This window comes from Trachypithecus francoisi, unplaced genomic scaffold, assembly GCF_009764315.1.
Source record: "Trachypithecus francoisi isolate TF-2019V2 unplaced genomic scaffold, Tfra_2.0 Lachesis_group9, whole genome shotgun sequence".
Lineage (NCBI taxonomy): Eukaryota > Metazoa > Chordata > Mammalia > Primates > Cercopithecidae > Trachypithecus > Trachypithecus francoisi.
In genome coordinates this window covers 73326393-73353243 of record NW_022681474.1, presented here as the reverse complement: position 1 = coordinate 73353243, position 26851 = coordinate 73326393, and the positions used below count along the sequence as shown (strand labels likewise).

The window sequence follows — 26851 nt, the reverse complement described above, 5'->3', positions numbered from 1 at the left end:
CCCAGAAAAAGCTATGCATCTAAATGGCTCAGGTAAAAATATCCAATTTAGAAGCACTGTCAGCACAGGGGAGAATTTTCTAGTGCAGCCAAGGGGTATAGCATTACTTCTACAGAAACGTAGCTTTTAAAGAAGGTCACTAGTATTGCCACCCCAGTGTCTTCACTTCTAAGTCTAAACCTTTCATGATGCATATATCACCTGCTTCCTAATTGGAAATTCAAGAAAGCAGTCTTCATCATAAAATAAATTACGTCGAGGGATATGCAGTAATCTCTCGACTTAATTTAGCACTTTGAAATAAATAATATATCCGTGACTCACAGTGTTTAATTCAATTCTGTGTCTTTCCTCAGTGGCCCTTTCCCTCCCTCCCTTCCTTCTTTTTTTCTTTCTTTTTAAATTGCCCTTTTCTTCATTATGCTGCTTCTGGTTACACACACATACATGTACAACACAAATGCATTCTCCCTGGCTAACTTTTACCTTTATGACTTTTATGCAATAGTCACATTCTTCTAGAAAAGAGAAATTATTGCTATTTGCCCTCTAGCATCCAACTAGGAGATCTCTGTCTGTCTATCATCTATCTATCTATCTCTGTGCCAGTTAAAAAAAATATCCAATTCATGAAAAGGGCTGGCAAATCTTCAGCTTGCAGATAAGCATTCATTCAGAAGTGTTGAACTGATAAAACTGTTTCCAAACTTAAGATTCACTTCATTTTTTCCCTCTGACTAGTAGTATTTCTTCTGCCTAGCCAGTGTCACAGTGATGAAAAACTGAATTTTGACAACTAATATACCATACATTGGAAGCAAGCATGAAAAAACCTCTTAGAAACATTGGACTTTTTGCTTCCGAGTGTCCATAATGAAAATATTTGAGTTCCATCTAGACCAGCAGTGTCTGTGGTTCTCAAAATGCCAGTATAGGAAACTTTGCTGAAGTTATATAAAAGAAAAAGAATGCCAACATAAGGTGCTGACATCCCTGATGATTTGCCAGACATTACTGCCAGAAACTTAGACCAAGACTTTCTACAGGGAAGAAGAAACTGGTATGCTTTATGTAATAGGTGCCACGACTGGGACCACCCACCTCTGAAAGGTGGAAATGTGTTGGGAATCTCATTGTCTTCTTTTCACAGCTATTTCTTACAGTGGTCAGCACCTTCCCATAGAGTTATAGGTAGCCTGTCCCTCAGAAAAGCCCCTCAGTGAAATCTCACTGGAGACTTTCTTCCCTCTGAGCTTGGGTAAACATTGTATTACCTAGAAGTCCAGAAATTGTCCAGACATTTTCACAAAGGCCTTCTCAGACCTGCTGTTCAAGAAACTTTTCTTGAACTCAGCAACTCAGACCTATCACTTAACTGCTGGCGGAAATTATCTAAACCCAGATTATACTAAGTCCTTTAGGATAGTTGTAGTTTCTCCCTCTGCCCCCTACCCGGCCCCAGGCAGCACTATGTCTAGTGACATACTGTGTTAGCCAAGAACAAAGTGCCAGGCACTTCATCTACATTATGACACTGGAATCTCTGCTGACACCACCAAATACAAAAATGACAAGTCATTCAAGCTGCTTTGTTACTGGAGCATGCACAAGCTCCCATGACCCAGCACCCTCAACGTTTTGATTGATAGTTTAAAAAAAGCTGTTAAATTACACACACAATATGATGTCTGTCCTTAAAACAAAACTGGAGGCATTTTATAGCTAAACAATTTTATTGGCTTTCTGTGAAATAAAAAACACACAAGAAACCACCATGGTTAAAGGCCATAATCAGCATCAACCAAATGAACCAGCCACTTGGTTACAGCAGCTGATAACAACACTAGTGGATATTATTGCTTATACCCCAAGTTCATTTATACGTCCATTACATTTTGGCAAGATTACAATCAAATGGGAGCTTTGGTTGTAAAAATTCAACTATGACTACTCATTGAAAACTCAACTTCTACCATTTTATGATGGGATACATGTCAGTTCTTCTGCATCTTGACATTTATCCTCTCCTGTCTCCTTTCTCCTTCCATTAATAAGATGTAGAAGTCTATTGAAAAAAATTAAGGTGGATGCATTTGTAACTATCCTTCCTCTGCTGCCTCCTCTTTTGTCATGACAAGGTGCTGCATTTCTGGGCCTCTCCCAAGATCTTCTATCTGGTGTGTTTCCACTGCCAGTAATAAACGCCCATCTGTAATCTAGATAGATTTTCAAATGCATATGGCTGTCAACATTGGGGTTTGGACTTAACTGTCTCATTTCCATCTTCTGAAAAGCTAGAAGAAAAAGTAAAAATAAAAACAAAATCAACAGCCCTTGGCATTGGTAACTTGACCTCCCAACAGAATGAGCCCCATCCCCTGCCGCATAACATCGCATGGCAGGTGTGGAGCTGTGGCCTCGAAATGCTCTCTGTGTGTGTATGTGTGTGCTGTAACATTTTACTTTACAGAGAAGCAATGACTGACTGCCTCACAAAAGCTCCCCTGCTCTCACACTTTCTAGTTTAACACTGAAAACTCAGAATGAGAAAGAGTCAGAACTAACTCACAATAGCACCATTTCCTAGACTCTTGGAATGAGATTCCTTTCCGTGTAGGAGAACGCAGGCGCCCAGCCTCCAGCTGTGTGCTTTCACAGGCTCCCAATGCATTTCAGCAGAAGTGGGTGGTCTGCCTTAGCCTACTTCTGCAGAAACATGAATTTTCCCTGGGAAGAGTTAAAAATATGGGTCTTACAAAGTGAAGTTGGCCACAGGTGAGAAGCCTGAGGAAGCCTGTTTCTGGTGGTGAGATGTGACAAGCCTGTAGATGGCAGGAGGGGGTCCAGGGACCTTTTCTCTTGCCCATCTCAATTCAAGTCAGTGAAGAATCTGCATGCAGAAGCATGGCAAGTTCAAGGAATACTGAGAGACGTAAACCCTAATACAGCAATCGGAACACCAGCGCACTAATGGTATCTTACGTATTCAGGTCCACCAGTGAGTTTGCCCTGGATAATGCTGGGATTTAATAAGCCCTTCTAATGATTATAAAGATTATCCTCTTGAAACTAGACATTGGAAACAACAGAATATTTGATATCACTATATTTAACATGGCACATATAACCATATAATTACCAGCACTTAACACGGCAAATATTGTAAATACACATTCTTGGAGTTGACTTTGTAATTACACCGATGTTATTCAACAGAACAAAGATTAAACACTCTCCAATTTGCACTTTGGGGGATTTCAGTCCCCTCCTCCCCTTCACAACAAAAGGATAACCCTCTAATTATGTAATAATGCTCGGTGGTCATGTGGGCAAAGAGAATCACAGGGTGACTTCATAGTCAGTTGTGGCCTGTAAAATAAAGTAATACACAGTATTTTCATTTCAACAAAATACAAGAGACCATATAAAAATATTTTCCAATTTGGAATCAGAAACATGAAAGCTGGATTTTTTTTCTTTGTATAAAAAGAAACAAAATAACAGGCTAAAGTTTATTAAGCCTCCTAACAAAAAAAATATACATATCAGTTTAAGGAATGCAGTGAGAGTCAGCTTCCCTTTTTGTCCAGGCTCATTGATGGTGAGCTTGTGCTTTGATCCTAACAAAGATAAATGCACAAAAGTGGAGGAAGGTCAGTGTCTGAAACCTGAACTATGTCGTATCTCTAATAAGACGAATTTTACAGTAGTGCTTTGAAAAGTGGTGGATCAGATTACCAATTTTTTTTTCTCTTCCTCTTCAGGCCACTGCTGGAGATGAATTCCAGAAGCACCACTTTCGTCTCGAGTGATGCTTATTTAGTGCAATATCTTCCTTCTCTCGTTCCCTTTTCACACGTTGGTAGTGATCTTCTTCCTTCAGGTACCACACAGGGGGCCAGCGGTGCCGCTCGAAGTATTCCTGGTTGTCTGGTGAAGGAAAGATGCAGACCATAAGACCTGCAGCTCATTGATCTTTTTACGTGCTAGGCCTTGAGCTTAAAGCTTCTCGAATATTCTCTCAAAAACGTGATGTGGCAGGGACTGTGATTAGGGTCATTTGCAGAAGGTGACACTGTTTTAAGAGGAAGAATCTCTTGCCTGTAGTCACGCAGCTGGGCACAGAGGACCTGAACCCAGGACCACCTGATTTGAGAGTCTAAGCCTGCTCCTAAGCTTGCCTCCCTAAACACGGGGAAGCCCACCACCTCTGCACTCTCTGCAACAGGGCACCATGGACTCCAGCCCACCCAACTCCCGTCAGCATCAAGTTCTTCAAAGAGAATTCCCAGCCTTCTATTCTTTATGTCATGTCACATGAATATGTGACCACCAGCTAGTCTCAAGGAATTATCTATGAGCTGCCTGCTGACTGTGTTCCTTTCCAGGGACATAGAAGATAAAAGCTCCCCTGAGAGGTGAGGAGAGCTGGATGAATGGGGGCTTCGCACAGTCTCACCTGCAGATTTTGATTTGATTTCCTTGCGGAACTTGGAGCATACACTGTTGTAGTTGGTGCAGATGTGGTGCAAACACCAGGCGGCCAACTGGTGGGCATTGTGAAACTGCAGAAAAGTGAGCAAAAGGAGGGTAAGACTCTATTTTCTAAAAAGGGGCTACAAAGAAATTGGGGAAGCCATCGTAAGGGTGAAAATAAATGAAGGGCTTATATAACTAATTTGGCAAACCTCTTGTTTTGACCTCAATGTTTTGACTTTGGCCATGGCTCTGATGCCAGCCAATGTAGTGCTGGGCACATCCCTCCCTTCCCCACTGTCCTAGGTGCACCAAAAATAATTGCTGTATCAAATCACGAGCTTAAAGTATGCCTCACCCTCTCACCCTCCCCTGCCACCTGGCCCTCTAGTGCTAAGCAACCGTGGCCTCTGGAAGACACCAGCCCACAGCAGAAAGCAGCGATGTCATCTCTGTTTAAGGAAGCCTCGGCAATGGAATACTTCGTGTCGCATGTCAGAGCTCAGCTTGCTGGGGCCAAGATCCGAAAGAGGAGACTGCAGAATGTGTGACTGTCCTATACCTGTCCTTTGGTTACATAAGAAGAGCAAGCAGTATGTGCCAGGGTGGAGAGATCCAGATACTTCACCCTTCCTTTCTAAGCAATGCTCAGGAAGGTGGCAGCTCAGGTAGCTATGATTGAAAAATACGAGATGCTCAAAAATCGACTGTCAACTCCCCCATTCCCTCTCCAGACCTGGCGGGCCTGCCGTGATCCCTCACTGTTTCCATCTGTGCCCTTCTCTGACACCCCTTCTGTTGTCTATTGCTCTTGATGTTTCTTTGGTTGGGTGGAACTTTAGAACCTACAGCATGCTTCCTCTGCGGCCCTGTATCTCCACTGTGAGGCCAAAAGCCAGAGATCTCAGAAACCCACTCGAGAGACTCACTGAAAATCACAACCCAAACATCAGAGACAGTTTTAGCTGGTGCTTCCAACTTCTCTTGCTGTTAGATTTCTCTCTGAAAACATGACTAGGGCAGTGTTCTGCTGGGTGGGCTTGTTCCAGCTTGAAAGAGCCAATTGTGTGCATTTCTTCCCTACTTTGAGTTTAGTGATTTCATATGTTATAATCAGCCATGATGGGAGTATTTATATAATAGAAATTGGCAAATGTAACAGATTAAGGTCCCACTTGCCCCCAAGCTGACTGTTAAACACTTACCAGCACATCACTGGGTTAGGGTCTAATGGATGAGCTAAGACATGAGAGAATCCATCCTAAGCTCGTCCTGCCAAGTCTTGTCAGGGCTTAGCAATAATCATATTATTTCCTTGTAGTGGGTATGTGTGGGGGTAAGGTGGGAACACAGTGCAACAAACAGATACAGACACAACTGCAAATCATTCCCTCAAGTGAGTGGTCCCGATATGAAATTCCGGATCATTACATTTTTGTCTAGGAGGAATACTTGCTGGAGCGAGTACAAGTTATAAATCATCCCCCAGAACTGTTTCAAAAGACCCCAGATTGCAAGTGTGGACAACCAGTTTTGATGGGGGCTTGCTGATTTGACTGCATTAGATGTCTACTCTCAGTTTCACTGTAATCCCTAATTGGATTTTAATAATTTGTGTTTGTGTCTGTTTCCTTTACTTGCCTATGACTGCCCTGGGGCAGAGGATCTACCATTTATATGTACACGTCCTTTGCCTAGGGCAGTGCCTGGTATTTGGGGAGAAAAACAACAAATATTTGCTGAATGCTAAGTCAAAATGAATAGGTCGTAAAGTTCAATTCCACCTTTTCCCCCTTTTGCACCTGAATTATTTCCTTTGGCCACAGTAGGAAGGGCCTGAGCAGCACCTGCACCTCTCCCCAAAACCAACTCCTTTTCCTTGATTGAGAAATATTGATTTGTATGGACTGACCTAAGACTTAGTAAGCCATTGTCTTAACGGAAAGAGGGAGCACAGGAAGCCGAACCCAACAGGCTGAAGAAAAGACGGAGGAATTTATTCTTAGTTCTCTCAGAGTGTAAATTCATTGTTAATCAGCCTATGCCAGGGACTAGAAAATTCTGCAGATGTGTCCGGCATTCTAAGAGGGCTTACACTCTTCAGTGCTCGCTCTTGAACATTCTCTCCCACTTGATTCTCAAAATAATCTGTAACGTTGGTAGGATGCAAATTGTCATCCCATTTCCTGTGGATGAGGAAAGTGAGGCAGAGTTTAGCTTGTGCTTTGAGGAAGTTACTCCACGGTGAAGCTGAAGCTGAATCTTGGACCTTCTCTGGAAGAAGAAGGCAAGTCTGTATTGGGATTATGTTATTACAATCTGAATATTAGCAACTACTGACTTTAGAAAACTCCAGGACAGCTGTAGTGAGATGTTCATTAACAGGGGGTCATTACAGGGCTTCACGAAATTCTAGAAACTGTCTGTGCTTGGTCAAATACATGGCCAAGAATTCAAAGAAGGAGGAGAGACAAAACCTCCCCCAAGTGGTTCTCCCACATGTGAAGCTGGTACCTTAGGCGACAATGGGACTGGTGTGGGGACCGTGTTGTTTATTCAAATGAAGCCCAGCAGGCTGAATGGTACATGAAAGGTAAAACTCTCAGATCTTCTTAGTGTACACAGGGGGCCTCTGTGACTCAGTGGTGACATCTTTATTTAGACAGATGCAACAATGGGATGTTTTATCAACATTAAATGAACTGATTGAACACACTTAAAAGGTGAAAAGCAAACTGATACAAACCTGAGCCAATTCCAAGTAAGAGAGCACTTCTCCGTCAATGCCCACGCCACTCATTGCGGCCTTGGTCAACTCCTGAACGGCATGCTGTTCTGGGGAAGAAAAAGGGGGCCAGAGAATGCTAAACCACGCCCTGCAAGCCAGGTAGCTTGCCTGGAGGGTTGGTCTGGGACCACTTAAGAAGGGAGGAAATGTGGGATACAGCTCTGGGCAGCCATCTGAATTAAATCCAGAAGCTGCTCTTACGTGTGGTCTTTCACTACTTGGGGTTCTGGTGCCAGCCACTTCACCCACACCTCTGGGGACTCTTGTTCATGGCTCTAAAATAGTCAGAATCCTCCAGACCTGCAATGTTCTGTGCAGGATGGTAACTCCCGGCCACACGAGACTATTTTAACTTAAATTACTTAAAATGAAATGAAATGAAAAGTTCAGCTCCTCATTCACGCTAGCCACAGTAAGTGCTCAACAGCCACATGTGGCCACTGTTTGGACCATCTGGATATGAAATGTTTCCATCACTGCAGAAGTTCTACTGGATGGAGTGGCTCTAAACAGTCTAGCACCTTCCTAGAGTCCTCTAGACTTTAGACACGCTCCTGTTTGACAGTTTCCCCACTTACATCACCACAATCCTTAATACCCCTGACAGTGAAGAGGTTAAATGACAGAGGAATGAGTCTATCTGAGGAATTAAAAATGTGATTGCATACGTCTGTCTCAACAGCTACAGATGGTGACGTATTGTTCAGCCTCTTGGATTCTAAAGACTGGGTAGACCTGCAGTCCAAAATGACAAAAATGCAGTAGGGAGAGCCATTTCTGCTTGGGAGCTTGAGTCCAAGGCTTCCAAGCTGAACTTACATTGTGGCGTGAAGCTAGGACATCTCTTGCCTTTGTAAAGGCTGTCGCCTGCCTCTGAGACTGACGTGTGAGGGTACAGCCTTGGCTCAGCATTTCTAGGTCTTTGACATTGATGTCATCTGTAGCATTGCATTTGTTTTTCTAATCCAGCACATTGTCTAAATCATGCTTACTTTCTGCTCCAGCTCTGCATGCTTACTGGTCAGTATGCCTATATCTGGTCAATATAGTATTGGGAATGGAATGATTTCTTTGGCACAAACCTCCTCACCTGGATTGAACTATTTGGAACTAAACTGCCCAGAGAAGTCATCTGGGCTTTATCGTTTTAAGTAACTGCAATATTTCCTGACATTTATTTACCACGGGCTCACAAAGCATCATCACTAGAAACTGATTTTTACACACCATGTTCTAAACACTCTACACTAGACAGTACAAAGCAAATACTATAAAGGATTAAAGGAATCATCTTGGGAAGCTGTATATTAAATAATAATAACAGTAACAACAGCATTTAATAACTAATTGTTCATAGAAGTCTAGAGTTCACACAAAAAGCTTTATTTGGGTCAGTTAAAAAAAAAAAACTTTCATGGAGAAATCAATCCCATGTTTTCATTGCCAGACTTAATATTTAAGCAAAAATGGTACTAGTCTGAGATTGATCACAAACCTTGTTGGGCAGATTTGGCTCCAAATTACTTTTGACAATTTCAAAAATAAAATAAAAATTTCTCCTCAGGACTAATGTCATAAAACCTGTGGATAGTTAAATGCCTTGGAACCATGTTTCTGAAGAAAGTAATGGCCCACTGAAGCCTCCCAGAGTCAGTATTTTAAAAAACTAGCACCCTCATTTGGATCTATTAGGTATATTGGTTAAAAACAGTTTTTAAAAATAAATCTAATATTGATGCCTCAACTCGCTCTTTCTATCCAACTGGGGAGGAAGTAGGACAAAGAGAGGACTTTGATCTCCAGGTGGTTGTGTGTAGTAGAAGCCTAGAGGACAAAGAAAATAATCTTTTTTTTTTCTTTTTTGAGACGGACTTTCGCTCTCCTTGCCCAGGCTGGAGTACAATGGCGCAATCTTGGCTCACCACAACCTCTGCCTCCTGGGTTCAAGCGATTCTCCTGCCTCAACCTCCTGAGTAGCTAGGATTATAGGCATGTGCCACCACGCGTCGCTAATTTTGTATTTTTTTTAGTAGAGATGGGGTTTCTCCATGTTGGTCAGGCTGGTCTCGAACTCCCGACCTCAGGTGATCCGCCCGCCTCGGCCTTCCAAAGTGCTGGGATACAGGCGTGAGCCACCGTGCCCAGCCTATCTTTTATTTTTTCTAAAGACATTGCCAGAAAGTCAAGTGCAGATAGGACTGGTTGGTTTGTTCATACATTCATCTTCATTCATTCAATTGTTCAACAAATATTTATCGAAAGCTAACATGCTCAGGCACCCACAAGAAAGGCCAGTGAACAAGACAGGCACTGTTTATTTCTGCTTTGATGGTTAATAGGAATCAACTAAACAGTGATAAACACCCAGCTTGTGACTTAACACCTCTGGTGCAAAGTGAATAAGGCTGAAGATCTGAATTCCAGACACAGCCATTTAAGTGCATATATCCTATACAGACCTGCTTCAGCTTCCCAACTGAACAAATCTAGAAATGATACATAAGATTTTGTGAAGTTAAGCCAAGTTTCCCTTTTTTCTCTTTCTCCCAAAATGAACTTGACAATGTCAGAACATTTTCTAAAATAGCTTTAAGAAAACCACTTACATAATGCTTACTATGTGCCAGACGCTGTTCTAAGGACTTTATATTTTAACTCATTTAATCTTCATAACAGCTCTATGGCTGAATAATATTAGCCCCATTTTAAAGAGCGAGAAAGCTGAGACGCAGAGCGAAGGTTACAGGACAAAGTCACCTGGTCTGTAAATGGTGGAGTCAGGGTTTGATCTTAGGCAATCTGACTCTGTCATCTGTTTTCCTAAACAGTGCGTCTACCGCCTTCTTAAAGACTGTGTCTGTGCAGTTATAATGGAGATAATGTTGACCAAATAGTATTATTTCAAACTCTGGGGTGCACAAATGATTCAGCATGCATAGAGCGTGTGCCTCAAGGGCAGGGGTCATGCATTACTCACCTTCATAGCTGTATCACCTAACAGGGTCCACCACAGAGTGGGTGCTTAAGGAGTATTTGTTGAATTGAATTGGGCTGTCTGATGCAATTTGATTAGTTCATATCATTCTACACAAGACAGTCCTATTTTGCGTGATAAAAAATCAACTTTTATTCTCTGTAAAAATATTTTTATTTAAATGTGATTTTGGATAAATATGACAGACACTGCATGGCCCTGAGTCATCAGCCTTACCTGCAAGTGCAACCAAGTGTGGCAGGCAAAATCTGTTTGCCAAGGCAATTAATTCCAGCGGGTCCAGATCCAAGTTAGGAGACAACTGCTTGGTATAGAGATAATCCAATACTGCTTGCATTGATATCTTGTTTATGTTCGGGAGATACACCTGAAATGTTATACAAAAAGCTAAATTCTGCTGCAGAAAGCAGGGAGTGGGCACATTTTCAGGCTATGCTGCTTATAAATATCCCGTGTGACTTGATATTGGCGAGTGTTGGACACCTGCTTTGAGGCTGTGCATAGGAATCCTTCTGTATTTATGACTTTAAACATAATGGTTTGATTTGTAGATGACAAAAGAGTGGAGCTGCCTGACACAGCCTGATGTGGAATTTTTAAATGACTATTTGGACTTATAAATCAGACAAATGGGCTGGAAATGTATGATAACATTAGGGGCCCTCATGCCAAGCACCTTGTAATACTCTATTGTGGGGAAAGAAATCTCCTAGCAACATGACAGGTGTTGGGGGGAGCTGCAAACCACACTGTTGCCGACACGATGGAGCCTAGCTCCCTAAGATGTCAAAACAGAGGATGAGGCTGAGCAACCACCCTAGCTGCCACAGTGACCAGCTTGATTTCCACATTCTTTCAGTATATGCACAATATATTACAATGTACTACATAACGTATACACTTCAATATTTTTTCCTACAACCACATGGATTCAGAACTACTGGAACATTATCAGTTATCAGTAGATTCAGAGAATCCAAAGGAGTTCTTGCTTAGGACTTCCAGGGGAGTATGACTGGGTACAGGTGAACTGTCCCCTGTAGGATTCCCACAGTCTCCTTCATGAGTGCCTGTAGTTGTCTATATAAATGCATGCTAGAGCTTGCTAGAGAGCCAGGCACTGCCTGGGAGGTGGAGAGCTGGAGAGGTGGGCATGGATTCATGGAGATGTACACTGTGTAGCAGCTACTCTTTATTTTAGGTCTCTAACTCCATGAGACAGGCCCTGGAGTAGTTCAGAACTGCATCACTTGGAGTATTGGAATACCGACAATTACAAATATTAATTGTAATTGAAGGCATCCTATGCACAGGCACTGTGCTAAGCTTTCCACACACATTCTTTAATTTGACGCTTATATCTGCCCTAGAGAGAAGAGACTTACTTTTGCCATTTTACAGAAAAAGAAATGGAGGTTCAAGGAGGTTCATTTAAATCTTGTGTCCAAGGTCACAGAGCTAGGAAGTGGTGACTGGGATTTAAACCCAGGGAGTATGACGCGAAAGTGTATGTTCAGAATTGCTGTGCGGTGCTGGAAACGTTTAATGCCACAGAAGCACAGGTTTGAGTTACAACAATAAAGCATCATATTTTATTAATGGTTTGTAAGAATTCTACTTCGAAAGGATGAACAATTATGAACTTCTTTTTCTTTCTTTTTTATTTTATTCATTTTTTGAGACAGGGTCTAACTCTGTTGCCCAGGCTGGACAGCAGTGGCTTGATGATAGCCTGGGCCTGGGCTCAAGCTATCCTCCTACCTCCACCTCCCTAGTAGCTGGGACTACAGGCAGTACCATCATGTCCGGCTAATTTATTTTATTAATTCTTTTTTTGTAGAGATGGCGGGCTTGCTATGCTGCCCAGGCTGGTCTCAAACTCCTGGCCTCAAGTTATCTTCCTGTCTTGGCTTCCCAAAGTGCTGGAATTATAGGCATGAGCCACTGTGTCTGGCCAGTTATGAACTTCTTAATTCTCATACTTAACAAACCTCTATACAACATATAAAGATATATATCTATATATTATATATGATTACATCTGTATAACATGGTTACATCTATATATTTTATATGATCGCACCTCTCTCTCCATACACATGCACGTGCACACACACACACACACTCAGGCACACACACACAGTCAGGCACACACACATACTCAGGCACACACACACACAGTCAGGCACACCCACACACTCAGGCACACACACACACAGTCAGGCACACACACACACACTCTCAGGCATACACACACAGTCAAGCACGCATACACACTCAGGCACACACACACTCAGGCACACACAGGCACAGAGCCAGACCTCTATATCTGTGGGTTCCACATCTGTGGATTCAACCAACTGTAGATCAAAAATATTTGAAAAAAAGGCATGACTGCCTCTGTTCTGAACATGTACAGACTTTTTTCTTGTCATTTTTCCTAAACAATACAGTATAACAACTACTTACACAGCATTTGCATTGTATTAGGTATTAGAAACACTCTACAGATAATTTAAAGTATAAAGGAGGATGTGCACAGATCTATGCAAATACATTGCCATTTTATATGAGGAACTTGAGCATTCATGGATTTTGGTGTCTGAGTGGGTGGGGGGTAGTCCTGGAACCAATCCCTCACAGATACTGAGGGATGACTGTGTGTGTGTGTGTGTGTGTGTGTGTGAGAGAGAGAGAGAGAAACAGTGAGAGAGAGAGAAAGAGTATGTTATGTATGTATGTATAATGGCTCCACGTTTTACAGGGTGCTTATGGCTTATGCATTCTGGCAGTGTGGCTCCAGAACTGTTCTAAGCTATAGAAACCTTCTTTGTTATTCTCCTATGCAGCCATTAGCCACCTCAGAGAGGGAATATCCTTTCAGATAGGTAGACCTGTCCTTTAACATATCACAGGGAAGGTTTAGAAAAATTCCTAGAAATATTAAGGAATTTATCCCCCACTTTCAGACATGGTTGGTGAAAACAACAATTATGATTCCATAAATGAGTTACATAAGTCATTACCATAAATGATTTGATAAGCATGATCATTTCAGGTTTCCAGCACAACCTCTACAACAAATAGAACTCAATGAGTTGAAACTATTACTGGGATTATTTTAAAATAAAGTAGCTGTTGGGCATGCTAGATCATCTGCAATATACAGATGATGGAATGTTATTCTTCTCTTTAACCAGCTGTATCCACATATGAATAATTATTCAACTAAATCTAGCACCAGTTACACAGTGTGTATGCTCGCATACATATATGTTTACATACACGTGCATTTATCTTGAACAAATAATGGATTTACTTACAGATATACAAACAAATTTGTTTCTGTGTATAGGAACATGTAACATTTCATTTCTTTGATGAAATAATGTTTGGATTAGTGATATGGTTTGGCTGTGTCCCCACTCAAATCTCATCTTGAATTATAGCTCCCATAATTCCCACGTGTTGTGGGAGGGACCTGATGGGAGATAATTGAATCATGGAGGCGGTTCCCCCAGACTGTTCTAGTGGTAGGGAATAAGTCTCATGAGATCTGATGGTTTTATAAGGGGTTTCCCCTTTCACTTGGTTCTCACTGTCTCTCTTGCCTGCTGCCACGTAAGATGTGCCTTTTGTCTTCCACCATGATTGTGAGGCCTCCCCAGCCACGTGGAACTGTGAGTCCATTAAACCTTTTTCTTTATAAATTACCCTGTCTCTAGTATGTCTTTATCAGCAGTGTGAAGATGGACTAATACAATTAGTATAGTTTTTTAGACAGTTGAAGGTTGAGTTGTGAAACTTTAAAATTTGAATCATTTTAACAGTGAAAGTACTCATATTTTACAAAGTGCTAAGTGCTCTAAGATGTTAGTAATTGTTAATATACAAAGTCCCAGAGCTTCCTGTTAACACCTGCTCTCTCAGAGATGGGGATGTCTGGTGCTTCTGAAAACAATGCCTCTAGTGATAGTGCAAGAGCCTGGGGCAGGCCCAGGGATATATCATTAAAGTGCTGCGTGACCTTTGATAAATCACTCACCCTCTCTCACCCTCAGTCTCGTCATCTGTTACATGGGAGGAATTTGGAATAGATGCTGTTAAAAGTTTTTTCTTCATGGAAACTCTGGGTTTTGAAGATCTTCAGATTACCTTAGCATTTTTTGGCAAGAGTGTGTTCTAAGTCATGGCTTAAAGAAGAAATAGCAAAATGAACATCCTAAATAAAAAGAAACTATTTCTGGCTGCAGCAGATGACAGATTCGAGTAAGCAACCCTGCCCAAATACCCTCAATGCCCTCAAAGTGTCCCGATGTTTGTAATCACCTATGACCTGCTATCTTCTTTTAGCTGAATATAATGTTAACATTTTTTGAAGTGATGGCTCTATTTGGCAAATAACGTTAGAGACCCTTAGAAAAAAAATCAAATTAGAATAAACTCAGAACACTTTTGGAGCTTGCATTTTTTTCCCCTCATGGCTGATTTTTAAAAAAGCCTGTTTCTGTGATTTCAACATTTATAATTAACTGCATGACAACAGAAAGACCTTTATTTATAGCACTTTAAAAATAGTATAAGCAAAGCTTCATAAATAATGAAATAAAAAAAATTTGCATCCTACCTGCTGGATACAGTTTTTTCTTTTTTCTTAAAAAAAAAAGAGTTATCAAAGAGAATATAATGCTACCCTAAACAATGTTCTATCCTGCAATTTCGTTGGTCTAAAATTTTAATTGTGAAGATTAGCTGAGACTATTAGGCTTATAATTAGAGACAGTCTCATAGAGAATGAGAAAGTATCCTAGATCCAAAGCATTGCTTACTACAACCCAGGCATGCATTTTTAATGAACCACTTGCTGAGTACCTCTGGGGAGAGAATTATGCTTACTGCTACACTAAAAGTAATGAGAAAAAATATAAGTAAGATACAATGTTTTCCTGAATATTAAATGACAAAAAAGTTAAATTAAAATCAATGGACATAGGTATATTTCATTTGTTTCTGGATATGCACATTAATTCTATTAATTCTCCAAAAAAGGCTGAGCTTCATGGTGAGGGGCAGGAGGGTGGCAGGCATCAGATTTTCAGATTTTCTCAAGAAAATAGAAAGTTAAAAGGTAGCCTACAAAGGCCAAATCCCAAGTGTGAACATGGATCTATGTTAATCATGGATCATTAACTGAGTGCCTTTCCCCTACAACTATAACCACCTGAATTGTACTTTCCTACTTTAGAAAGGGGAATGGTGGTTTTTTAACTTAGAGCTTTCCAGGGCAAATACCTTTAACCCCATACGGAAAGAATTTAACAAGAAAACGCTAGCTTAGTAGTCACTAACATTTATTGAACATTTGTATGTTCTAGGCATCAAATTCAATGCTTTACACATGTCCTCTCATGCCTTCTCTGCCCTTTGACGAAGGTTCCCTTGTTATCCCCATTTTACAGATGAAGAAACAGGTTTAGAGTGAGCCACTTGCCCAAGGTCAGGCTGAGACTATATTACAGTTTGCACAGGAAATGAAGTGAAGGGATGGGAAGGAGCGAGAATGTCGACAGCTCATTGCCTTTTCAATATACTGGCTAAAGGAATTGTGGCACAGGTCTTCAGTGGCTTGGTTCCATGGTCTTTGTCTTTTGAGCTGGTTTGAATCTATACAAACCTATTAGCCTCAACTCCAGTTCTAAGTGGTGAGGGACCTCGTCTCTCCAGCAGGGGGTGCTAAACAGGTGGCCTCCTCCAGGAGAGGCTATCAAACAACCATATACATGTGCATTCACATTTGCTGCCAAGTTTTTGTTTTGGTCACCTCTACTGCACATTTTAATCTGGAGACGATTACAGTCCATTCTTGGAAGGGATAAAGGAGATTAGCATTCGTGAGGTCAGCTCTGACAGTGTCCCTTTGTGCCTGCGTTCCTGACCTCGATCAACTTCTCCCTGCTCTGTGAATAGCAGGTCCTCGGCTGCACAATCAGCACGCACTTCAGTGAGCTGGACAAAGAAGGGGAGCAAGCCTCCCAGCTCTTTATCTCCAGAGATTGCTGAAGTCAGTGAAATAACAACTGGATGAGGTTTTACAAATTGGTGGCTACCCTAACTTTTTCCCGGATACAAGAGGGAAAGAATATCATCACTACCAACAACATCAGAATAAGTCCAGCGGCAGCTACCATTTATTTAATGCTTCTGAAGTGCTTTGCAAGTAATGACTCTTACACCCCACAACCATAGTATGGGTTATAACTGTTTTCCAGATGGGAAGACTAGAGCCAAGAAAGGTTAAGTCACTTGCCCAAGTCACTTGTAAGTGGAGGAGTTGCAATTTGAGTCCCACAGTCCTATAACTATGCAGATTCCATGTACTGCAGTTGTCTTAGTAATGATGCTCCAAAACACCTTTGACCTAAGCTCAGGAGACATCTTCATTAGTCACAGGTGAGAATCTCCTGGTTTAGAAAGGCTGTTAGACACCGTAAGAGGCCATCAGGATAACTCTAATATTTTTTCCCTGAAAAGCAGATAGCCCTTTGCTGGGGGTGGGGTGGGGGGCGGTTGGTTTAGGAGCAGCTGCAGTTTGTTCTGGATGCACGAGAGTGGCCTAGTAATCTTAGCCCCTGCTATCCAAGGCTTGTGATTCTAGGATTCTGTTTCCCTACTTAGGGATGCAAATGCAGGCTCCTGGGTCACAACGGGAGTGCTCGAATTTCTTGTGCTACTGCCTCATTTGAAAAGTTAGCTATTGTTTTCTGCGTTTCTTTGAAAAATTTGGAAAGATGCTGAGACAAGCAAAACAAGCCTCTTAGGACAATAAATAGCATGGGTATACCCATGTTTTTATTTTTACTTTTTAAAAAAAGATGTTAAAAATACTTGCAAAACTCCACAAAAATGCTTGCTTACTCCTAAAGTTAGAAGTGCTTGAATTGAATTTTTTTCTTTTCCAACAGTTTGTAAAAAGACAAAGAGGATGTACTCCCATGTTAATTGTAGCACTATTCACAATAGCCAAGATACAGAGTCTGCCTGTGTCCATCAGTGGATGGTTGGATAAGAAAATGTGGTACATATACACACTGGGATACTATACAGCCCTAAAAAAGGAAAATTCTGTCATTCAAGACAACATGGGTGAACCTAAAGGACATTATGTTAAGTGAAATAAGCCAAGTTTAGAGAGACAAATATGAGAGCATCTCACTTATATGTGGAATCTAAAAACGTTGAACTCCAAAGTAGAGAGTAGAATAGTGATAAGTAGAGCCTGGGATTAGCGGGTAGATGGGGAAAGGAAAGCCATCTGTCAAATATATGAAGTTTCAGTTAGAAAGGAGGAATAAGTTCTGGTGTCCATTTTTTTTTTTTTTGTCTTTTGTTTTTTTGGAGACAAGGTCTCACTCTGTCTCCTGGGGTGGAGTACAGTGGCACAATCATAGCTCCCTGTAGCTTTGAACTCCTGGGCTCAAGTGTTCCTCTCACTTCAGTCTCCCAAGGACCTAGGACCACAGTTGCATATAGTCTAATGCACCTATAATTTTTTTGTGGTGTTCTATTGCACAGTATGGTGACTATGGTGAACAATAAGGTACTGGATATATTTCAAAATAGCTAAAAGAGGATTTTAAATGTTCTTATCACAAAGAAATGGTAAACATCTGAGGTGATGGATAGGCTAATTAGCCTGATTTGATCATTCCACAATATATGTATATTGAAACATCAGGTACCCCATAACTATGTACAATTATTATTTGTCAGTTAAAAGTAAAACAACAAGAAAGATAAAGACATAGGGTCTCCAAGATGTTGTTTGCTCTGCTCTAAGCACATCCCTCTTCTAGAGATAGAGCCAGTGGCTGACAAGTGATGCAGCTACTTCCACTAGACCTAAGTACCTTGAGAGGTGTGTTCAGGGGAGTAAATGTTCACTCCATTACTGTTGCCTTAAACTTAACAAAACCCTCATACCCCCTCAACACAGGCAAAGTCAGGGCAGAGCCTTAGATAGTATTGTAGCTCATGGTAACCTAAAGGACAAACTAGAGCCTCCCTCAGCTTGCAGATGAGGAGGTTGAGGCACAAGAATGTGGCTTCTTAAGGTCCCCTGTCTGGTTAGGGGCACAGCTAAGCCCAGGACTTAGGTGGCTGAACAACTCTTTTCGCTTTCTTAACTACTGGGAGACATGCTCCTCTTGTACTTGGTTTTGATAGTACCATGTCTGGTGACATTTGCAAGAGGTACAGCTGATCTTGTCTTCATGGATGAGGACGGCTCTGAGGATGAAAAGATATATGGCATGTAAAGCAACCAGGTGCCCCCACATAAGTGACCGATAAACAATAACTCCTCAAAACTGCAGAGCTAAGAGAAAGGTGACCAAACACTCGAGCACTGCTAAGGAGCTATTTCATGGAGCCAGTTTAAGGATTAAAGTCATCTGGCTATTTACCCACTTTATATAAATACACAGGCACACGCATATTCATAAAGACTCCACTATGCTTTAGGAAGGCACGTACCTCACTGTTGGCACTTTCCACAAATGACCCGCCGAACATAGCTGCCATCCACTCACAGCTACAGATCAGCAGCGGCTTGTGGGCACTGATGGCTCCATCGTCCAATTTAAATGTCACGTCTGCCAAGGAATTGAGGAAACACAACCATGAGCCAACTTTGCTGAGAGCTTCAACCAAGGTTTCTGCTCCCATATCCACTGACCTGCGTCTCTCTCACTCTCTCGCATGTCTTTACTTGCTGATTTTATGTCAATCCCCATCTTTGGGCTTTGGCACACCCAGCTCCCACCTAAGGGAGCATGCTGCATTTAACATCATCACACATAAAGTCACGGTACAAACTCTCTGAACCAGAAAGTAACAGAAAGGAGGGAATATTTTTTCCTCCTTACTATGCAAAACTTCAAGCATATACAACAGTGGAACAAACAGTATGATGACCACTCATTTATCCCTTGTTAACATTTTGGCATGTTTGCTTTAGGTATATTTTTAATTTACACCATTTTACTTATTAATACTCAATTAAACCTTACGTTTATAATATGCTCTACTTGTATGCTATACCAAAATGTAACCGAATTACTGTTTTCTTAAGAGATGTTGGGAGGTCTGGTTATGTTGCTGAGGCTAGATTTAAACTGCTGGGTTCCAGTAATCCTTCTGTCTCAGTCTCTGAAGTGGCTGGGACTATGGGCAAATTAGTCACCATGCCCGGCTATATGTGTATTTTTGTATAATTCTATATATGTGTATAGACTTTTTTTTTTTAACAGATAGCATGGCACTTCACTCCTAACTACCTTATCACAAGTTTTCCCAAAATAACAACAGTCTCCTAAATAACCATACCATGATTACACCTAAGAAAATTAAAAATAACTCCCTACTATCATCCACCATATAGTTCATATTCAAATTTCTCCAATTATCTCTAAATTGTATTTCATAGCTTTTTTTTTTTTGGTAAAAAAAATATAACAGAATCTAACTGAGACTCCCACATTGTATTTGATTATTATGCCTCTCCAGTAAGGAGGGGGTGATTTAATCAGCTCTACCTAAGGCTCACTTTTAAGTTACTGTAGGTTTGTAACATATTCTTTTCATTGATTTTCAAGACTATTTCTGTACCACAATGGCCAGTGTTTGAAGTAAATACTACTCATAAGCTTTAAAATGAATGAACTGAGTCTTCAGGAACCACTTACTAAATGTGTAGTGCCCTAGCAGGGATTATAAAAGATAAAGACAAAGGTAGAGGTATCCATATAAATAGAAGTCAGGAAGTCAACATTTTACAATGAAATTACACACACCCACACACCCGCCCAGAGGACAATTTCAGAACAAAAATAGTCCAAGTGTAAGACAGTGCAAACATGGGTCAATAACCCATATTGGATGCGGGCCACCAGCAGGCTTAGCAATTATGAAAGGGTGCTGCGGGCAGCAAATGGCATAGTTATCAAAGGCACAGGAGGTGCAAGAAAACTACAGAAGTGCAGGGCCAAGGAGCATGAGGACAGAAAAGGAAAGGGGATGGAAACAGATGAGGCACCCTTCGTAGGAAGGTGGAGGGCCACCAAAATTGCCTCAAGGACTTTAGTGGCCTCAGAACTTGAGCTCACTGATTTTTGTCAAGGGTCAGTGCTGAAGGGTCAATGGAGAATAGAATTGGTCAGAGAATAGATTCTGAAGGGGAATTGTATGCAACAAGCCCATTGGAGATAGACTCGGGGTCCCTGATCCACTCTTGAGGAGCAGTGTGGTACCATGGTGGTTTATGGAACAGGTTTTGATACCCACAAAAGCATAGGTTCAAATTCTGGCTCTACCATTTATTGCTGGTGTGACCATGGGCAGATTAGCTAACCTCTCTGTCCCTTGGTTTCCCCATCTGCAAAATGGAGACAATCACATTTAACCTTTAAGTCTGATGAGGATGAAAGAAGTTAATGACTGTAGCTTAGAAAGGTACATGGGAAAAAATAGGTACTTATAAATGTTAGCTATGGTTCTTCTTTCTCCTGCTCGTGTCTGGCTAATGTTCAATGAAATACAATCAAAGGTATTAATGTCTCTGCCCCGCAGCTCACTCACCTGAGAACGTCCCCTTGCTGAGACACTCTTTTATCCGATTGGCTTTCCTGACGTGAAAGGCTTTTGTAATCTCCTGGTTCATGAAGGCTTCCTTGTTCATGATGTTTTCCACCATCATCCTCAAATCAAACATCTCTAGGACCTCTGCGATCTGAGCCAGGCCCACCAAATCCTTTTCCTTTTCATCCAGTTGTCCTGTATAAAGAAACCGGAGCAGGGTCCGAAAAGGGCCTGGCTGGACTGAGGCGTCCATCCTGACTACAGTCACAGGGCCCACCCGCTTTGAAATGGGGTTGACTTGCATTTCCCTGTGCATGCCAATGAACCCCTTACTCCAGTCGGCCAATGTCTGTGTCTCAGGGACTGCACCCTCGGCTTCCAGCCCCAGAGCCTCCACTAGGCTCTTGTTTGAAGACTTCCACTGCTCAGCCTGAGGTGTCCTAGGCGGGGCCTCCTCCCTTTCCTCCTCTGGGTTGACACTCAATATCTGCTCCTGGAAATCTCTGCTCTGCTTCTCTTTCTCACAAGCTCCGTCACTCCAATTTGGGGATTCTTCACATTCCATTAAAAACAGATCATAAAATTTGGAAGAAGAGGTAGCAAGGTAAATTCGATGTGCAAAGATGTGTTCCTGGTCCTGAAGGATGAACAGAACATCGGCACACAGAGGATTGTCCAGTAAACAGGCAGCTTCACTTGTCCCCATGGAAGGACACTCTGGAATTTTGATGACCGGTGGAGGGGCTTTTGGAGGTAGGAAGGGTGCCTGAAGTAAAGGTTTCTGGACTTTCTTTAAGTGGGATTTCCAGAATTGCAGGTGCCTGCGGGAAATCAGCGCTGCTCGGATTGCATTGTCAAACACATCCTTGATCCCAAACTGGTCAAACACGCTTGTTTCATAGTATGGTATGCCAAGTTCCTTTGCTACCTCTCGGCCTTTTTCTGGGGGCAAAATATCCCCTCTCTTTATGGGCCTGAAATAGAACATTTAAAAAATTATAATCAGCCTTATTTTAGGAAAGAAATAGTTACCAGGGCCTATTTTAAGCACCTAATGGAACTATACACTGAAAACTCTAGTCAGGCTTTTAGTCTCTGGAAAAATCTGCCACCACCTCAAGTCTTTCAACTGGAGCTATGATTGCAGGAGTTATGATTGCAGGAAAAAATAATGCTTTTGAATATTTCAGAGTTTCAATGCACACAATTTGTGAAGCTTATCCATAAATATTCCATGTTTTTATGTTATTATAAATGGCATTGTTTTTAAACTTTATTTTCCAATTGTTCACTTCTTAGTTTATACAAATACAATTGATTTTTGTATATTGACCTTTTATCCTGTTATTTTGCTAAATTAATATGTTAATTCTGATAGCTTTTTTTGTAGATTCCTTAGAATTTTTCATTTACATGACCATGTGCCTAAATAGGGAGAGTTTTACTTCTTTAAAAGACAAATGCTCTCAGCAGTAACCACAGTAACTGAAGTATCATCCCTTTACTAAGTATCTTGGGTAAGTTACTTAACCTCATTAAACATAAGTTTTTCCAACTGTAAAACAGGAATAATAATAATAATGAGTAATCATATCTTGAAGAACTACTGAAAGGTTTACCTTATTAGCATGACTATGCTAAGCATAGTATTTGGTCCACAGTAAGTGCCTGATAAATGTTAGCTGTTATCATCATTATCGCTACTCTCTTCATCACCTTCATCTTTATCAACAGCATCTTATGCTTGAATTTTACTTTATAACTTTAAAATGCATTCATATACATTTTTCATTTGAGCCTCACAATAGCCCTGTGAGGTATTATTTCTGTTCTACATTCTGAGGAAACTGAGGCAGAAAGGTTAAAGGGTTTGTCTGAGGTCACATTTGCAGGCTGCTGAGAGACCTCTGTTAAGCAATTAGAGTCAAGACTTTCCCACTCCTAGTCTCTGCTGCATTTTGTGAATTCTCTTTCAAACCCTCCCCTTCTTTTTTCCTCCAATCCCTTCTTCAAGCCGTCATCATCTTTTGCATAGACTGGTGCATCAGCCCCTTAACTAATCTTTCTTCACACCCACTCCCCACATTTTAGTCCAAAGTCCTCACTGTTGCAAGAAAAGTCCTTATATAAAACAGCTATGACTTGGCGGCAGTTCAGTTTTAACTTCCTCTGATTTCACAAAGCCCCTGGAATAAAGTCCATACCCTTTAGGTTGGCACACAAGGCCAATTTACAATCTAATCAAACCCTGAGAGGACAAATCTTTGGAAACAGTAGACTCAGGACAGTGCTGGGGTTATGGCATAACCATGGTAAAGGCATAGACGGGTTCCAGAACACAGGCAGGAAGTACTTTGTTGTGACACTCATTACAAACACTTGCTTGATTCTAACACATACTCTTAGGAACTTATCTTCTTATATAAATATTTGGCCCTCGACACCAAAGGTAATATATAGGACAGACACTGGTCTTAGGAGGAGAAAGATGATACTGGATAGAATTTGGAGTTGACGACTTAGATGGAAAGGAGGGGAAATTATAGGGTGTTGACAAAGGTGGAAGGGATGTGCAGGGAAGAAGGTTTAACTTAAAAAGTTTGCTCCTGTGAGCATTGTGCTCCTTGTTCTTAAGACTGACTTGAAATTTACCAACTGATGAAACTCTTCAAGGCTTAGCTCAGATACAAACTCCTTCACAAAATCTTCTTAGAATTGCTCCGTAGAAGGGATTGTCCTCTCCACTGTTCTCTACAGCTCTGCAACTCTCCTCCAGTCCATGATTGTGAGGTCCGATTATCATCACCTACTCTTTTTATACAGAAAGTTGCCGAGGCCAGGACAGTCTCTCACTTACTGAGGTCTTCCTAACCTCTACGTGGCTCCTAATATTCAATTCCTAGTCCATGCATTGAAGAACAGAAGGATTGTGGAAATTGAATATAAAGTGTTTTTAGAAATTTAATGCAAAACATACCTAGAACATCAGAAATTTTCTAAAGAAAGTACCATTTACTTTTGCTTGGAGAGAATAAAAAGTTGTGTCAATATAAATTTTTGTAGCTGAGTGCTACAAAGTAGCTCTCAAGTAGCTGAGTGCACCACTAGTCCTGGTTGATCTTTTTTTTACTTTTATTTTTCTAGAGACGCGGTCTTACTATGTTGCCCAGGCTGGTTTCAAACTCCTGGCCTCAAAGATCCTCCCACCTCGGCCTCCTGAAATGTTGGGTTTACAGGCGTGAGCCACTGTGCCCAGCCTAGAGGAAGATATTAATATCAAAATTTTTTGAAAAGGAATGCTCTCCAGCCAAAAAGTTCAACATAAAAATAAAAACATAAAAAGTTGTTTATTTTATAAAGGGGATTTGAGGAAGCTTACATTTTAAGAAATGTATTTCCCTCCATATGGTTTGGCTATGTCCCCACTCAAATCTCATCTTGAATTGTAGTTCTGATAATCCCCATGTGTGACGGGAGGGACCCGGTGAAAGGTAACTGAATCATGGGGGCGGCTTCCCCCATGCTATTCTCATAATAGTGAGTAAGTTCTCACCAGATCTGATGGTTTTATAAAGGGCATCCCCCTTTGCTCGGTTCTCATTCTTCTCTCTCCTGCCGCCATGCAAACAAGAATGTGTTTTCTTCCCCTCCGCGTGATTGTAAATTTCCTGAGGCCTCCGCAGTCATGCTAAACTGTGAGTCAATTAAACCTCTTTTTTTTTTATAAATCACTCAATCTCAACTCTCTCTTTATTAGCAGCATGAGAATGGACTAATATACCCCACCAAAATCAATATCTACATTTTATATATACTGAAACAAATTCTCCTTCAAGTTGTATTTTACATTTGTGATACTTAAAAATATAACCACTAGAGAGATTTAAAAAGCAGTATTTGTTTGTTTTGCAACTATAGGTGCAAATTATTTTCAAAAAATGGACAGTGTCATCTTGAGAATGAAATACTGTAACAGGTTGGACTGAGGAATACAAGGAAGATGAAAAACACTTCAATATGTGTGTTTGTATGAATCTGATGTTCTCTGGAGCCCAGATACCTCTAAGTGTTAATTAATTTTATTGTAATAATTATAATTTCAAGGATGACGTTATTATGAGTAACCAACATTTTGTCTAATACTTTATGCTTTTCAAAGTGCTTTTATTCACATCCTTTCATAATTAGAGAATTTACTTCAAGTGCTGTCCAATCATTTGACAAAAATGAGTTCTGACACCAGAGATGATGGTGCCTGTTAGAAGGGCTCAGGACACACCCCTCATGATTCATGGGCTGACTTAAAGCCCATGGCTGATTGATGGGATCTAGGAGTGTTGAAGAGCAGAACACCAGGCTACAGAGACACCTGCTGCCTGTAAATTTTAACTTGGCCAGGACAGGGAAACACTGACTCCCTTGGCTTACCTTGCTAATGGGCGCCTGGCTCGATTAACAGCTTCCAGGTCGGCGTAGCGGAGATCGAGCTGGCACCCAACAAGGACAACGGGTGTTCGAGGGCAAAAGTGCTTGATTTCTGGATACCACATGCTTTTCACATGATTTAGGGAATTGGGATTAGCGATAGAAAAACAGAGGACCACAACATCGGACCTAAAAGGAAATCAAAAAGAAGCTTGTATTGCCTTTTAACATTTTTTTTTCTTTTACCATTATGGTTCCTCCCAAACCCCATCCTTCTAATGTCATCTCATGTCACAGTTAAAAAAAAAGAAAAGACCAGATATTAAAACACATCTTGGAGTCATGCAAACAGCCTGATAAGCCCCCACATTCCAGCACCAACACAGCCTAACAGTTCATGTCCATATTGCACTGCAGAATGCTGATGCATTGACGTTTCCGATGAAGTTATTTTATGGTAGAGGTGATAACCCAAACTTGTCTCAGTCCTGGAACCACAACATGCTGAACTATTTCTCTTCATCACAAGAAATAGTTTCAAGAGAAAAGAAAATAATGCAAACTACCTTTCACCAGTTTAAACAACATAAAGGTGATGATGACTCATCCCAATGAGATAAAGCAAACAGTTTAAACATTACTGAAAATGTAACAAGTATTTGCTGTACAGGGTCAGCAAATACACAGAAGGATTTCTGCCCTTCTTCCCACTTATGCACACATGTAGACAGCATAGCCACTTATCTGTTTCCGAAAAGAAAAATCCTGAATTTGCAGGAATTTTGACTCTTTACTACGTAAGGCAAGAAGGTCATATTTAACATGTAACTAGGCAAGAATTAGATTGATGGCTAACAAGATGAGAAAATATTGGAAGCAGATTTCTCAAATGTTACATGAGATACAAAGCAGGTATATGGGGAAAAGAAAAACTGCTTTATAGTAAATTTTGACATAAGGGTCTTCCATTCTTACATCATAACTTACCATTCTAGAAGTCAAAGAACTATTTTACAAAACAGTTGTCCAATTATGGTGTTTGATAAATATCTGCTAAAAGGTATCCTTCACAGGAATTATAAACCATCATTCTAGGTTAAAATGTGCTGAATGATGACTTTCAAAACACTGAGGCAAAAGGATATAAAGAGTAAGAAAAGTTATGCCCAAGGATTCAAGACTATCTTGTGGCTAAATTCAGAAATAAACTCTTTTTTTTTTTTTTTTTTTTGAGATGGAGTCTCGCTCTGTCACCCAGGCTGGAGTGCAGTGGCCGGATCTCAGCTCACTGCAAGCTCCGCCTCCCGGGTTCACGCCATTCTCCTGCCTCAGCCTCCCAGGTAGCTGGGACTACAGGCGCCCGCCACCTCGCCCGGCTAGTTTTTTGTAGTTTTTAGTAGAGATGGGGTTTCACCGTGTTAGCCAGGATGGTCTCGATCTCCTGACCATGCGATCCGCCGTCTCGGCCTCCCAAAGTGCTAGGATTACAGGCTTGAGCCACCGCGCCCGGCCCAGAAATAAACTCTTACAGT

General features: G+C 41.1%; 1 protein-coding gene across 16 annotated transcripts in view; it reads right to left on the bottom strand.

Annotated features, from left to right (window-relative positions):
- Positions 1-1714: 1714 nt before the first annotated feature.
- The window catches only part of RHOBTB1 (Rho related BTB domain containing 1), a 132172-nt gene continuing 107035 nt past the window's right edge, over positions 1715-26851 (bottom strand). For 7 of the 16 annotated variants that reach the window (XM_033208510.1, XM_033208508.1, XM_033208506.1 and 4 more), the window contains 7 exons: positions 25323-25508; positions 20895-21868; positions 18792-18910; positions 10476-10626; positions 7223-7311; positions 4460-4565; positions 1715-3930 (listed from right to left, as the gene is read on the bottom strand). In XM_033208510.1, the coding sequence (XP_033064401.1) occupies positions 3761-3930; positions 4460-4565; positions 7223-7311; positions 10476-10626; positions 18792-18910; positions 20895-21868; positions 25323-25508 (1795 nt within the window). In that variant the 3' untranslated portion in view covers positions 1715-3760. Of the gene's footprint in view, positions 3931-4459; positions 4566-6571; positions 6663-7222; positions 7312-10475; positions 10627-18791; positions 18911-20894; positions 21869-25322; positions 25509-26851 lie in introns of those variants that run through there. The other 9 variants (XM_033208502.1, XM_033208513.1, XM_033208516.1 and 6 more) reach the window with 4 other exon arrangements.